This window comes from Theropithecus gelada, chromosome 16, assembly GCF_003255815.1.
Source record: "Theropithecus gelada isolate Dixy chromosome 16, Tgel_1.0, whole genome shotgun sequence".
In the NCBI taxonomy this organism is placed as follows: domain Eukaryota; kingdom Metazoa; phylum Chordata; class Mammalia; order Primates; family Cercopithecidae; genus Theropithecus; species Theropithecus gelada.
This window is the reverse complement of record NC_037684.1, coordinates 23,877,883-23,893,161: the sequence shown is the minus strand read 5'-3', so window position 1 is coordinate 23,893,161 and position 15,279 is coordinate 23,877,883. Positions and strand designations below refer to the sequence as shown.

Below are 15,279 nucleotides of genomic sequence, written 5' to 3'. Positions count from 1 at the left end.
TGGCTTTCAAGTCTTTCTGTAAGCTGACTCAACCTACACGTAGCTTTCATCATTCCCTTACACATAACCTCAACGTGCAACAGGATTAGTCTATTATTCCCTTTCTTGTATTTACTGAGGAAGCCTCCACTTCAACGTTCCATGAAGTGTGTTCCACTAAATACCAAAGTATAGGCAAAAAGTTCTGTGGTCAAATAAATTTGGAAAACACCGAGTGTTTCCAAAGTTAGTATCAGGCCAGTCATGGTGGCTCACACCTGTAAGCCCAGCACTTTGGGAAGCTGAGGTGGGAGGATCACTTGAGCCCAGGAGTTTGAGACCAGCCTGGGCAACATAGGGAGACCCAATCTCTACAAAAAAATTAGCTGGGCGTGGTGGTGTGCACCTGTAGTGCCAGCTACTCGGGAGGCTGAGGTAGGAGGATCACCTGAGCCCAAGAAGTCAAGGCTGTGGTCATCTGAGATCCCACCAGTGTGCTCCAGCGTGGGTGACAGAGCAAGACCCTGTCTCAAAAAATAAAAAAATAAAGATAATACCAGTATGTTCCTTGACTTCAAGATTTCCCAAAACCTTCAGTGGGCTAATGGGCATTGGGGTTTTCCAAGAAGACACAGGATATAACATTTCCTAAAATGATTTGATCTGGAAGGAGCCTCTTGGACTGGTGTCCTGGGGTAGGGCTTTTGGAAATGTTTCCCACCCAAATAGGCCCCTAATTCTGCCTGAGACTTGTCTGAACTATCATGACATAGACCAAGTGTGAGGGTTGATGCATGTGAAGTCAAGCCACCATAGCCCAAATCCTGACCGTCATTTCCTTTGTAACTTGAAGCAAGTGGCTTATCCCACGTTGGCAGAATGGGGATAAAATTGTGGAAAATTCGCTTGCAGTACCTGCCATATATTCATTCATGTAGTCAGTAAACAAGTTCTGTTGTGCCCACCAACTAAGATGGGAATTAGTTGAGTCTGGGGAACCAGTGGTAACCCCTGTCTGAAAAAGGGCCTTTATCCTGGGAGCTGAAAGATGAGTTAGTGGGGTGGGGGCAATATGGAGTAGAGGGACTGGGGCAGTGTCCAGATCCCAGAGCAGGCCAGCATTTGGTGTGTGTGTCTGAGAGAGCCTGGTGATGATTGTGACAACCCAGAGGAGAGGGACTAGAGAGCACAGGGCCCTGGAGGTTTCTGCAAGAATGTCAAGTGTATGCTAGGACACTGTTGGACTATGGCCAGCAAGGGATGGACTCGATCCTATTTCTCATTTTAAAAGGTCACGCTCCAGTGGACAAAGGCTGGGGGTAGCTGGCTGGCTTGAGGGTGGAAAGCAAGGAGGTCTGCCAGGAGGCTGCTGCCCTCCAAGACAAGGGAGGAAGGTGGCTGCTACCAACAGTGACAAGATAGCAAGAAGTAGGTGGACTCCAGATAGATTGTGGAATGTTCAACAGCTAGGGGATAATGAGTTAGGTTTGAAGAATTGAGGGGAACTCCCAGGTTTATAGCTGGGTGCGTGGAGGTGCCGTTTGTAGAGATGGGGAAGATGGTGAGGAGTAGTTTTGGGGCAGTGGATCAGCAGTTCAGTGTATGGACAGGCCGAGTTTGAGAACTGTGGGACGTATTCAGGAAGTAGCAGCTCTACTGTTTATTTCAGTTACTTGTATTAAGTTTGGCTCCTAGAGACAGACTCCTCGAGGACTCCTCCATCACAATGCTCTCCAGGGACCTCTCGTGCCAAGCACTTTTGTTGGCGCTGAGGACACAAAGATAGTAAGATGCGGTCTGTGTTCTTCAGAAACCCTGTTTTGCAGGGGAGGTAAATCATTAATTACAACATCAACATTGTAACATAGAGGAAGTGCTGAATGAAAGAACTTGTCAGGCATTTCGGGAATGCCAAGGAGGGAATGGACGAGTGTTTCCTGGGCTGGAAAACCTTTACAGAGAAATGGATCTTGGCAAAGAATTCATTCACCAGGATGGAAAGAATGGTATGTGCAGAAGCCAGAAGCAGGAGTGAATGTGGTGAGCTTGAGAAAGATAGGACTGGGGAGCGGAAGGCGGAATTTGCATCCGTTAGTACATCTTGGCTCTCCTATAATACTGTGAGGTCTTCAAGGGCAAATTCCAATCTCACACTTCATTCATATCCCTGGTCCCATCTGAGTTCCTAGTGAAATGCTGGCACATAGGTGAAACTGCTGAGTTCACTTTTTTCTTCAAACACAAGAATGAGGTTTTCAGCCCTCTTTACTGGTGCTTTGAGTTGGGTTATTGCAGTGAACCACCTCTTGGCACCTCACTGGTGGCTGGGTGGGGTGGAGTAGGCACTGGGGATGCCTGGTGGGTTAGGAGGTTAGGAGTGGGTGAGATGGGAAGTACATTAACTGGAAAATTCTGCAGCAGTGTCAGAGTTCCAAGGAGGAGGCTTGCACTGGCCCCCACTCCCATATTCATTGCTGGACATGATAGTAAGGTGTGAAGATGGAGAAAACGGGACCCTGAGGTTTATTCGGGGCTCACAGTGAACATTCAGTCTTGGAAGAGAAAGTACCTCACTACAGGTTAAGTGCAAGGACTCTTCCTGCCTGTGCTGGTACCATTTGGCCTCCTCCTTGCAGCCGCCTTTGTTGTCACTAAAGCCTTTTCTGGCACCCACAGGAGGGTCCTGCCCTCTATACCAGCACGCCTGCTTCCCCTCCTTTTTTTTTTTTTTTTTTTTTGAGTCTCGCTCTGTTGTCCAGGCTGGAGTGCAGTGGCGTGATCTTGGCTCACAATAACCTCTGCTTCCTGGGTTCAAACGATTCTTCTGCCTCAGCCTGCCAAGTAGCTGGAACTACAGGTGCGTGCCACCATGCTGGCTAATTTTTATATATGTAGTAGAGATGGGGTTTCACTATGTTGGCCAGGCAGGTCTCAAACTCCTGACCTCATTATCTGCCTGCCTCAGCCTCCCAAAGTGCTAGGATTACAGGTGTGAGCCACCATGCCTGGCCCCCTCGTTTTAAACATAGCCCAGCTCCCAGCTCCCCTCTACCCGCCTGCAAAGAATCAAACACCCAGAAAAACTCCTAACCTGTTTTCTTTTTTTTTTTTTTTTGGAGAAAGGGACACAGAAGCTAAATGCTTTGTAGCCTAGTGGATTAATGAGCCTCTTTTACTGCTGGACCCACACACAATTCCCAGTGCATTCCTTGGTTGAGCCCCGCCATATTTAGAACCTAGGTTTGCCTCCAGGATTTCATGCTGGCTCATGCGCTGCTTTCTAAGGGGTCTTCTGTGTCCCACCTCCCTATAAACTGCTAGTGCAGGGACAGTTGCCTCCTCAGTCTGGGGCTCCCTGAGGTTGGGAACTGTTTTGCTCTTCTAAGGTGCTCAAGAATGAGACTGTGTCTTAACCATAAGACAGTTAGTTGTAGAGTCACCTTATACAAGACAATTGATGAATAACCTGGAACCCTGTTCTCTGAGTCAGGAGACATGCATTTGAGCCCTTGAGATCATGTCTGTGAGTAGTGAGAGGGTATTTTCTTTCAGGCTTGGGTTTCAGAGGACCCTAAAGGGAAGAAAGAACCCTTGTTTTCAAATCCCTTCCATTCCAAAATGCCTGCAATACCTTCCCATCCTGTCATGGTCTCTTTCCTGTTTCTGTCATCCTTACCTGGGTCCCAAGCCTGTTTTCCCACCTGGGGGCAGGACCGGGGCTGTTCGGTATTTCTCTGCGATTCTGTGAAAGGGCTCTTGGCCTCTTGACATATCAGTGAGGCCACTGAAAAGTCTACAGAGCCCAGGCCATTCCTGCCCTTTGCTCTGCACCAGAGAAGGAGCCGTTCACTGGTCACTCATTTATTGAGTGCCTACTGTGTGCTAAGCACAGGCTACAGAGTGTGCGAGTCTCCTCACTGCTGTGCAGTGAGATGCCAGCTCTGAGTGTGAGGGAGGGCAGAGTCAATGCAGCTTGCAACGGCGAAGACTGCATTTATGCAGGACTGCTGCCTGACACCGAGAGTCCAGGAAGAAACCCAGTGGGTTCAGTGTGGGCCTTGTGTGAAGTGCCAGCGATGAGGACAGGAGACACAGAGAAGAGAGTTGGCCTACCGGCTTGTCAGCTGTGACATCCAGGAAGAAAGAAGCGGCAGCACGTCCTCTGGGAAGTCTGCGGTGGGGGCTTTTACTCTGAACCTTGGGCCTCATCCTCTCTGCCTGGGGAGAGTTTGGTGTATGAACCATGGTTAGTGGGGGGGTCTTGTCTGGCTCCTCCACCCTTGGAAGTCTTCCCTAGTCACATTGAAGGCCTTCATCTTCCTAACCCCTCTCTCCTGTCTGAAGATATCTAGGGCAATGGAATTGCAGGCTCATCTGTCATATCTTCCATTATTCAGTTGCTAATGCCTCCAGAGCATGGATGGAGCCCACCCTCAGTTATCCTCTTTAAAGGTGGGGAAGGCTATCCAAGAGTCCTGGGAACATGGCAGCTGACATGAACTAGGAAGCAGGAGACACAGTTTAGTCCTGGCTCTGTTATCAGCTCACTGTGTGACTTTGGGCCAGTAGCTTCCCATCTCTGAAAAATGATGACTGACTCCTAATATTCCTGCCCACACCATGCATGGAGGAACGTTCATCTCTATTTGTTATCGAGGTGACTTCCACGGCTCTTGAATGGAATGAGTCGAGCAGGTGTTCTACCAGGGGTGCTAGGGAGAGGAGGGGTCCAGAAGTCTGCAGCTCCAGTGGAAGAGGTTAGGCACTAGGGAAGGCAGACGGGAGCTCAATATCTGTGACCTGCTGGGGCACCCACTGCCTGTCCTCTTGTGCCCACTCACTTGAGCCGTGACCTTTCCCCAACCTGATTGATTTACCTACTTTCATGCCTGGTCCCCTGGAACCATTTGGGGCTGTGGCCTCTGCTAGAAGGTGTGAGCTGAAAACTGCTTATGGTGTTATTCCTCCCAGAGTGATCTGCACTTACAGTTGTTGAAGGCAGAAAATCTCTGAAGACTAAAGGCGTGACCCTCTAATGATCAATGATTAGTGTAACGATCAGTGATTAGAGCTTTGCAAACAGTGAGGGAATAGGGGATGTTCCAAGGTCTGGAAAACTAGGCTTCAGTCCCCATGGTTTCAGCTGGCCCTGAGGGGCAGGGGTGGGGGCAGGGCAGAGTGTGCCTGGGTGTGGCATGGGTGGGGAGGGTGCAGCTTCTGGGCCAAAGCGATTTCAGTCTTGGATCATCAAAAAGACCACCTCCTTGCACTCGACTGCCTCCCCTGGGGGCCTCCCCATGATGGCTTGTGGGGAGCCTGTCTAGCTGCCCAACCCCCACCTTGGAGACCGGCAGCAAAGTGTATGGCCATTTTCCCAGGATGCCCTTACAACCACCAGCAGCCCTCCTCTACCTTCTGTGGACAGACTTCTCTTGCCCAGGAGGCCCTGGAACGTGTGTTCCACCTGATACGCTGGCGGTGGGAGAGAGAAGTGGTAGAGAAGAGAGAGGCAGCAGAGGTGGACTGTCTTGGGAACCAGGTAATGGCAGGGCCAGGGCCAGGGCTGGGGCCTTGCAGATGCAATCATTTCTCCGGCATCCCGAGAGGTGAGGAAACACCATGGACTGATTGATTTATTCACTGGTTCATTCACTGATTCCTTCCTCCCGCTCCTCCATTCTCCCTCTGCTCTCCCTTCACAGACACCTAGTGGTGCTTCTAACAGGTAGAAACTGCTGGGAACTGGAGATACAGAGGCCAGCAGACCTGATGCCTGCCTGTTGGGGGGCCTCCAGTCTGGGGACACCAGCCAGCCATGTGACCCAGCAAGACAGTGTAATGCAGTATGCCAGGAACAGGGTCACACCAGGCAATGGCGACAAGCTCTGTCTGTGTAGGGCAGGCGGTCAGGGAAGGAGAGCTGGTTAGGATGGGGCTGGGAGTCAGGTCAGTGAGGCAGGCCTGAAGGATGCGGTGAGTCGTGTTAGGGGACTGGACTTGGTCCTGAGAGCACTGAGGGAGTGGAGGGTACAAGTTGGTTTCTTTTCTTTTTTTTGTTTTTTGAGACAGAGTCTCGCTCTTGCTGCCCAGGCTGGAATGCAGTGGCTCGATCTCGGCTAACTGCAACCTCCGCCTCCTGGGTTCAAGCAATTCTCCTGTCTCAGCCTCCCGAGTAGCTGGGATTACAGGCACCCGCCACCACGCCCAGCTAATTTTTATATTTTTCGCAGAGACAGGGTTTCACCATGTTGGCCAGGCTGGTCTCCAACTCCTGACCTCAGGTGATCCACCTGCCTCAGCCTCCCAAAATGCTGGCATTGCAGGTGTGAACCACCACACCCACCCGGCCGGTTGGTTTATTTTCTTTTGATTTTGTTTTTCCCTTTTCGCTGAAAGATTTAAGCAGAGTAGTGGCTTCTCAGATTTGTACTTTTTTTTTTTTTTTTTTTTTTTGAGACAGTCTTCCTCTGTCACCCGGGCTGGACTTGACTCACTGCAACTCCTGCCTCCTGGGTTCAAGTGATTCTCCAGCCTCAGCTTTTGAAGTAGCTGGGACCACAGGCACCTGCCACTACACCGGGCTAATGTTTGCATTTTTAGTTGTATTTTGTATTTTTAGTCGCCATGTTGGCCAGGCTGATCTCGAACTCCTGACCTCAAGTGATCTGGCTGCCTTGGCCTCCCAAAGTGCTGTAATTACAGGTGTGAGCCACTGCCTGGCCCAGATACGCACTTTTAAGATCATCTGGGTGCCAGGATTTGAAGATTTAATCACTTCTTATCTCTAGTGGTTGACTTTTTTTTTTTTCCCCCTCTAATTCCAGGCTTTAGACCTAAAGTAATTTTGAAACGCTGGTAGAACTAGATCCATCATTGTCTGTTCCTATCCCTGCAGCCACTCCTTAGGACCACCCCTCTAAGGAAACAACCAGAAAGCCTAGCATGGACAAACCATACTGGCCCCACCTCTGCACAGCAATGCCAGCCTGGCCTGCCTCTGGCCAGAGCATCTCCCCTCACCCACCTGGTTTGTTTGTGCTGAGGACAACTCAACCCTCCCCAGGGGCATGTTGAGGGCAGGTTTGGGCAATACTTACCCTTTTTTCTCCTTGGCTGGATCAGAGGTCTTCTGCATTTTACAGATGGAGAAACTGAGATGTAAGGAGGTTAAGTGACTTGTCCAAGGTCACACAGAAAGAGGCCGAGCCAAGATTCAAAGTCTCACTTCACAGTACTGGTTCTGCGCTATCTTGGGAAGTGTCTCCAGCATAGATGAGGAGAGGGCAGCCAGTGAACTTATGATGGGTCCCCAGGAGGCAAGGCAGGACTGCTTCCCTCCTTATCCCCACTCTAACGCCCACTCACCTCTCTTCCCCAGGCACTTCCCCCATTGCCCCAGATTTCTCTTGCCTTAGAGCCTGGGCCTCCTGGAAGGAAATGGCATGTGGTCTGGGGGTGGAGGCTGTTACGCTGGGCAAAGACATTTTAATCCCTGAGCTGATGGGGCGGGCGTCCTGAACCAAGAACTGTGGATTGACATTCTCATTCTTCCATTAGCTTCTGTGACCTTGGCCAAAGCCTTCTCCCTCTCTGACCTTAACCTGAACTTCTGAACTGAGGCTTGCTCAGTTCTGCTGAAAGGGAGAGTTGCTTCCTAGTTGAGAGAGTGACAGTGGGTTACATTCATTAGACTGTCTTCACATGTCTGTATCCCCAGTTCCTGGCACTGAGCCTGGCACACATAGGATCCCAGCACACGTGGGACACAGAATGCTGAATGAGGAGTCCTTTCTCTGAGAGTCTGGGAATAGGGAAGAGGCTGGAGTCCCCTTTTCCAGGAAAGCTAAAGATAGACAAACAGAGCCCTAGAGTAATGCAAGCTGCCTGCCAGGACGCTGGGAGCTGGGCTTGCATCACAGGCTCTTTCTTCCATCCCCAGTTTCCCTAGGGGTAGCGCTGGAGCTCCTGGAACCAGCAGGGACCTGGCTAGGGACAATATAAACCCTCTTGCCTCTCACAACTTGTGTTGTCGTACCTTTCAGGATCAGAAACGGATTGTTTTCTAAGCTTTGGATTAATTCACTCACTTCCTATCTGCTTCCCTCACATCCCACCATGACATCAGTGGCTGGGGCAGCTATCTTGAGCTGGAGTTGCCCAGCCTGGCCAATAACTGGAAAAGTCTCTTTGGAGATTTGGACCCATTTCTGAAAACCACTTTGCCTTGGTAAGAGGCAGCCTTCAGGTGCAAGCTGGAGAGAATGGTCACTTATGAATTCCATAGGACTGACCTTTCTCCCCCACTGGGTTTCTGTGCCTGGCAGGGAGCATTCGGAGACATTGGTTCCCATTCACTCTGAAAGGACTCCTACCCCCACCCAGAGCCTTCCATATCCATTTAACCCAAATCCCCAACTCCAGGGATGATTACAGGTTGGGGGAGCCCCAAGAGCAAGGGAGGCAAGTGATGCGATCGTGCCCCATTCTTGTCACCTTTTTTTTTTTTTTTTTGAGGCAGGGTCTTGCTCTGTTGCCCAGGTTGGAGTGGAGAGGCACAAGCACGACTCACTGCAGCCTCAACTTCCCGGGCTCCAGTGATCCTCCCACCTCAGTCTTGAGTAGCTGGGGCCACAGACGTGCATCACCATGCCTAGCAAATTTTGTTTATGTTTTGTAGAGATGGGGTCTTTCTGTGTTGCCCAGGCTGATCTTGAACTCCTGGCCTCCAGCAGTCCTCCTGCCTCAGCCTCCCAAAGTGCTGGGATTACAGGCATGAGACTCCACAGCCAGCCGTCACTTAAATTATGCTTAGCATCCCACAGTGTTTGTAAGTTCTTCCTGACTTCTAACCCAGTCTCTCCTCCCATATTCCAAGTCCTGTATTTTAGGAAGCAGAGGGATGTGATAGTAAAGGAGAGTGAAAGGAGAATAAGGATTAGACCCAGCTGCAGGATGAGGTGCTTTTGGGAGACGGTCAAGCAGCGCTAGTTGAAGTTTTTAATGTTTCTCATGGGGCTGCATAGATGAGGCCACATCACCCAGCAAGGCTTCTGTCTCTAGACCAGGTACCCTGATGTTTGGCACTGACTCTATAAAGCATGGCAATGCTGGAGAAAAGCTTTGGGGGGTCACTTCCCTCCTCCGTTTTGCAGGTGAGGAAACTGATGTCTGGAAAGCAGCAGGCGTCAGTGAAGACACTCCTAGCCCTGCTGCCTTCTCACTGCACACACTTCCAGATTCAGACAAACCAGAAAGGAAACCCACCATGCAGGACTGTCCATGCGGTGGCTCTTCCTGTGGCCCCATTTCTAAGCGCTTCCAAGGACCTCACCATAGTCCAGGACCACAAGCCAAGGCTACCCCAGTGTCCTTACCATCCTGGGAATGGGAGGAGCCAGGCCCAGCTCTGTCCTGTCTGCCCCCCGGAAGCCTTCCCTGAGCGCTGGCCTGTTATTTACCCATCTTTGTCTCTGGCTTGTTGGTCCCTGTCTTGTCTGATTAGGGAACCCCTGAGGTCAGAATCTTTGTCTCCCCAATCAGATTGTCAGGCAGGAGTTGGGGGCAGATGCAGGGTCATTTCTACATGTGAGACCAAATAGTGGTCCTGTTTAAGTTGATCCCCTTGAAAGAAAATTCTGGAAAAGCTCCTCAGATGCACAGATACACAGAATCAGACCTTGGGCAAAGTGTGTAGTTGTACTTTTGAAGCTGTGCAACCTTGGACAAAATACTTGACTTTTCTGTGCCTCAGTTTCCTTATCTGTGAAGTGGGGGTGGTCATGTATCGATACCTTCCCCATGAGGTTGATGGGAGGATTGAGTTAATATAAAGCATTTCAGACAGTGCCAGTTTCTTACACGTACACACACACACACACACTTCGGAGGTCTGCCAGGCCAGGGCTCATAGCCTTGAATCTACCCATGGTAGAGAGACAACCTGCCTTGCAGGCTACCTGCTCTCCCCGCAGCCATGCAGGGGATCTGTCTCTCTACTGCCAATTATCCCCTGCCCTGGTCAGAGCTTCTCCCCAAAGGTACCTCCAAGGCCACAGTTATCCAGGTCTCTGCTTTGGGGCAGAGTTCCACTTCACCATCACCTGCCACAGTGCACACAGACAGCTCCATCAGGAGAAGCAGGGCGAGGCAAGGCAGCATGGTGAGCCTGCACTGTCCCGGAACCCTCTGGGAGTCCCTCTCAGCCTGAAGACGCCTCTTGCAGGCTTTGGTTCGCTCTTTGGCTCCTTGAGTGTAGATAGGGGAAACTTCCCCTGTTTTCTGGTCCTTCCAGCTGTTCCTGCTTCTTTCCTTCAGCTTAACTGACCCCCAGGCCAGTTTCTGTGACTCCCCTCCCTCCCTGGCTGGACAGGCCAGTGATATTAAGGAGCTGCTCAGGAGGAGGGATCAGACCTCTTCACTGCCACCCCCTAACATTTGATTCCAGGGCTTAACACTCTGATGCAACACCTGCCTCGCCTATGGCTGTTTCCCTGGTGGCAGGTGCACAGTGGGGCAGTGTGTGGGACCTGGAGCTTGCAGCTTCCAGGCTGGAAACCCTGAGGGGACCTTCTCATCTTAGGAATAAAGGGAGGGGGCCATATGCCTTCTCTCTTCCTAGTGCTCTGCTCCCCTGTGCAGAGAAGCCTCTCCCTGGAAATTAGCAGTGTCCCCTTTCTGTCTCTTCCTGTCTTTGAGCCCCCTCCTCTCCAGCATTCTCCTCCATCAATAGTCCCTGTGTGTGCATAAGAACACATGTCTTGCTCTAAGAGAAATAACAGTGCTTAAAGAAATGAGGCTCCTCACAAATGGGAATTGGGATTTGCCAGAAAAATGGCCGCAGGTTTCAAGCATCACTGGCTCTGATCTTTCCCCTGTTTTAGAAAGTGATCTCTCTAAATCCCTAAACTGACTTGCCTCTCCTGCTCACCACCTTCCAGTGTCTCCCCACTGCCCTCGAGTGAATTCAAGCTCCCTAGCGTGGAGTTCATGGTCCTTCATTTAGTTCTTCCCTCTCACCTATCCACCCAGATCCATTCATCCATCTATCCACTCATTGGTCTAGAACAAGGGCTCTGTGGTCACAGAGGCCTGGATTCCAAATAGCTGTGTGACCTTAGGCACATTACTTAACTCTTCTCGAGAATCCTTGTCTGTAAAACAGGATTAATAATAGCACTTGTTTCCAAAGTTTGAGGATGAAATGAGAGAATGCCCTGGAGCACTTAGCACAATGCGTGATGGTCAATATTTACCACCTGCTGACCTTTTTTTTTTTTTTCACACTACAATAGTTAATTTTATTTGTTCAAGAGCTCATACTGCAAGCATTAAACAAAGCATAGGCTTTGATTCTGTGAGCCCAAATTCACATATTGAAGAAGATCAAAGCAAACTGCGATCCATGTACACGGATGAAAACTAAAGGCTCAGAGTTAATAACATTGTAGTTTTTAAATTTCTACATCCTAGAGCCCAGTAGTCACAGGTCTTTTAGGTCCTTCTGGATGTCTCACAGGGTATCTGCACTTTTCTTGAGCTGAGCAACTTCATCATCCTTTAGCTTCTGGTTGATAACGCTGGTTAATTCTCGGGCATTGAGGATACACGGAAGGCTCAGGAAGACTTCATTCTCGATGCCATACATCCCCTTTACCATTGTTGACACGGGATGAATCCTGGATAGATTTTTCAACATGGATTCAATAAGATCAGCCACACTTAATCCAGTAGCCCAGTTGGTGTATCCTTTTAGCTTGATGACTTCATAGGCACTTTCAACCACCATCTTATGCACTTCCTTCCAATTTTCACTATTAATGTCAGTTCCCATTTCTGGATTCAATTCCTGGAGAGAAACACCTGCCACATTCATGCCACTCCACACAGCCACACTTGAGTCGCCATGTTCCCCCAAAATCCATCCATGGCAGCTGCTGGGATGAATGCCAAGTTTTTCAGCCACAAGGTAGCGAAATCTAGCAGAATCCAGATTACATCCACTTCCAATCACGCAGTGTTTGGGTAATCCACTTAGTTTCCAGGTAACATATGTAAGAATGTCCACTGGGTTGGAAACCACAATTATGATGCAATCAGGACTGTACTTGATGATCTGAGGAATAATAAATTTGAAGACATTAACATTTCTCTGCACCAGATTGAGCCGACTCTCCCCTTCTTGCTGACGGACTCCTGCAGTTACCACTAGTCTTAGAATTGGCAGTCACAGAATAATCTTTATCTGCCACAATTTTAGCGTCTGAAGAAATAAGCTCCCATGCTGCAGATCCATCATTTCTCCTTTAAGCTTATCTTCCAAAACATCCACAAGAGCAAGTTCATCAGCCAGAGACTTTCCCAGAATGCTGATAGCACACGCCATACCAGCTTGTCCAGCACCTACTACAGTGATCTTATTGTTTGGGACTGTTGCCTCTTCTTCCGTAACTGGTGCAGTGAGTTTTTCCTTAAGAGTTGCCATTTTGCACAGGAGAGAGAAGGCTCTGGAGACCTCTGTAACAGCTATGCGGAGAAGACAATGTCAGCTGCCTTTTTTTTTTTTTTTTTTTTTTGAGATGGAGTGTGGCTCTGTTGCCCAGACTGGAGTGGAGTGGTGCGATCTCGGCTCACTGCAGCCTCTGCCTCCTGGGTTCAAGCAGTCCTCCTGCCTCAGCCCCTGAGTAGCTGGGATTACAGGCCCCCGCCACCACGCCCAGTTAATTTTCGTATTTTAGTAGAGACAGGGTTTCATCATATTGGTCAGACTGGTCTTGAACTCACCACCTCAAGTGATCTGCCTGCCTTGGCCTCCCAAAGTGCTGGGATTACAGGCATGAGCACCCGGCTTGACCATTATTACTGTTACTGTTATCGGCATTGGGTGAGGCAGTGGGCTGTAGAAGATGAGTAAGACACTGATCCTATAGCATCTCACAGTTCAGGCACGGAGACCTCTGGTTGGCAGATAAGCTACGTTTGGTTTGACATGTGCCAGCATAGCGGTGGGAGCAAGGGAAAGGCACGTCCTCCTTCCCAGTGAACCACTACCCCTGTCCCAGGACAGGCTGTTGCCTCTGCTGGACCTCCCTTTCCCCCTGGTGAACTCCCATTCATTCTTAAACATCCAGCTTAATATTCACCTCTTACATAGAATTCTTCTCTCTCTATTCCTGTCTCCAGCAAGAACTAATTGGCTCCTTTTGCCAACATCTCCCACTTGGATCTCTATGGCTTCCCACAGGCCGCTGTGCGAGGTTTTGCAGGTTGTGTCCTGCACAAGGCTGGCTGCGGAGGGGGCCAGTGGAGGTGAAGGCAACCCCAGCTCTGCTCACTGATGGCTCTGGCGCTGCTCAGGGTGTTCACCCCTGGAAGCAGCAGCTTGGCTCCAGTTCTCCCAAAAGGGACAGCTGGGCTGAGGGCATCTCTGCTAGTCAGCCATGTGGTTGTTGACTATGCCACCAGCTCTCTGAGAGTAGGGCTGTGATAGATGTGTGCTTGGCATACAGTAGGTCCTTAATAAACCTGCACTCACCCTGAATCCAGGCCAGCCAAGTGAGAGATAAATAAGAGTAAGTATGGAGTGTTTGAGGGAGGACTTCCCCTCTCTTCTCCAACCCACTTTCAGGAATCTTTTTGATGGGTTCTAAACTGGAAGGCTTCAGAATCCCCGAATTTGCTAAAATGCAGCTTCCCCAGCTTAACCTAATTCCCAGGCAGCCAGTCCTGGCTTGTGGGTTGCTCTCAACTCTGTAGGGAGGCAGTCCCCCAGCCTCTCCCTGAACACCCCCAGGTGCAGGACGCCTAAAGCCTCACACTCCATTTGGGGTTTTCCGTTGTCATTAACAGGTTCTTCCTTAGAGGAAACAAAATGTTGCTTTTCATCCCCTTGGTTTCACAGGTGTGGAAACTGAGGCAGACCAGGCTTGCTGTGGGATACACTGAGAATTCATTGGCAAACTAACTTGGACCCCCCAGCCAGCTCCTTCCCACCTTCCAGTGGGGCCTTACCCACAGGGCTTCAGGCAGAATCACAGCCTGGGCCTCTGGACAGGGGAGATGGCCTTCCATTCTCCCGATGCAGATGGGATGACCTTAGTCTCTACTGAGTGTCTGAGCCTCAGTTTCTCCATTTGCAAATTGAAGCTGGTCCTTGTAGTGTGTAGTAAAGATTTCATGAATTCCTGCCGGTAAAACCTTCAGCAGAGTCCCTGGCACACAGCACGCGCGCAGTTAACCCTAACTTAATTGCTGTGGTGGTGATGATGACGACGATGCTGATTTTATTCCTTCGAAGGACCGCTGGTCTCCTGGCCCCCTCTCCGGCTCCCGACCTCAACCAGCGCCAGAGCCATCCTGCGTGATCCCGACCTCACCAGCGCCGGAGCCGTCCTGCAGGAGGCAGGATGTGGTGGGCGCACAGTAGAGACGAGGCGGGGGGCACGGGGCAGAAAGGAGAGGGCGACGGGAAAAAAGCAGAGAAAACCCAAAAGGTCCGGAAGGCTGGGAGGGAGGCAGGGCACAGGCTGGAAACCGCGACTATTTGCAGCGTCGCCCTTGGGCTGCGGTCAGGCTGGCGCTGGCAGTCCTGGCGGCCGAGCCCGCCGCCCCGCCCGGTGCCCTCGGCCACCCGGGCACGGCCCTGGCCGGTGCGTCCAGCTCCTCCCGGTCCCCGCGGCCCCGGCGGCGGGTGGGCTGCAGCGCTGCCGCCAGAGGAGGGACCCGGCCGATCTGGGGTGGGCTGGGGCAGGGCCGAGCGCAAGTCGGGGTGCGACCCCCAGGTGAGCCGGGCTGGTGGCAGCGTGCGACCCGTGGGGGGGTACGTCGCGGCGGTGGCGCCCCCGCGGGAGCCGGGCCGGGGGCGGGTCGCAGCCGCGGCGAGGCTCCCCGGGCGCCGGGTGGGCGCAGGATTGCTAAACGCTGCGGTTTGGCTAAGATTGCGGAGCCGAGAAGAGAAAGGGCGCAGGAGGGAGGGATTTAAAACAAAACCAAAGCGGGGAAAAAAAAAGCAGAGGGAGAACAGAGAAGAGGGAAATGCGAGATGAGGGCGGATGCGGGCAGGAAGCTGACGTTTCCTGAACGCCTCCTCCAGCTAAAGTCGGTGCGTGATGAGCCCATTTTACAGGCTGGCGCTGGGAGAAGGCCGCCAACCACTAAGGGGCAGAGGCGGGATTCGAACCTACATCTATCTGCCACTCGCGGGCTCCTTCATCTTTACTGAGGAGCGAACACGAAGGAGTGGGGCTTGGCGGGGGCCAGGAGGCAAGGCGGAAGGGAGAGGGCTCGGTGGGGGGTCATGACTGC

At 51.2% G+C, this 15,279-nt stretch overlaps 1 protein-coding gene and 1 pseudogene across 2 annotated transcripts; one reads left to right on the top strand and one right to left on the bottom strand.

The window, feature by feature from the left end:
• Positions 1–8,402: 8,402 nt before the first annotated feature.
• On the top strand, positions 8,403–9,823 carry LOC112610075. The gene is given in 3 exon segments (XM_025363377.1): positions 8,403–8,439; positions 9,132–9,401; positions 9,404–9,823. Coding segments are annotated over 3 exon segments (381 nt in total). The 3' UTR covers positions 9,478–9,823.
• Positions 9,824–11,243: 1,420 nt separating this feature from the next.
• On the bottom strand, positions 11,244–12,460 carry LOC112610074 (annotated as a pseudogene). The gene has a single exon (XR_003116275.1). The product of XR_003116275.1 is annotated as an L-lactate dehydrogenase B chain pseudogene (transcript).
• Positions 12,461–15,279: the final 2,819 nt, after the last annotated feature.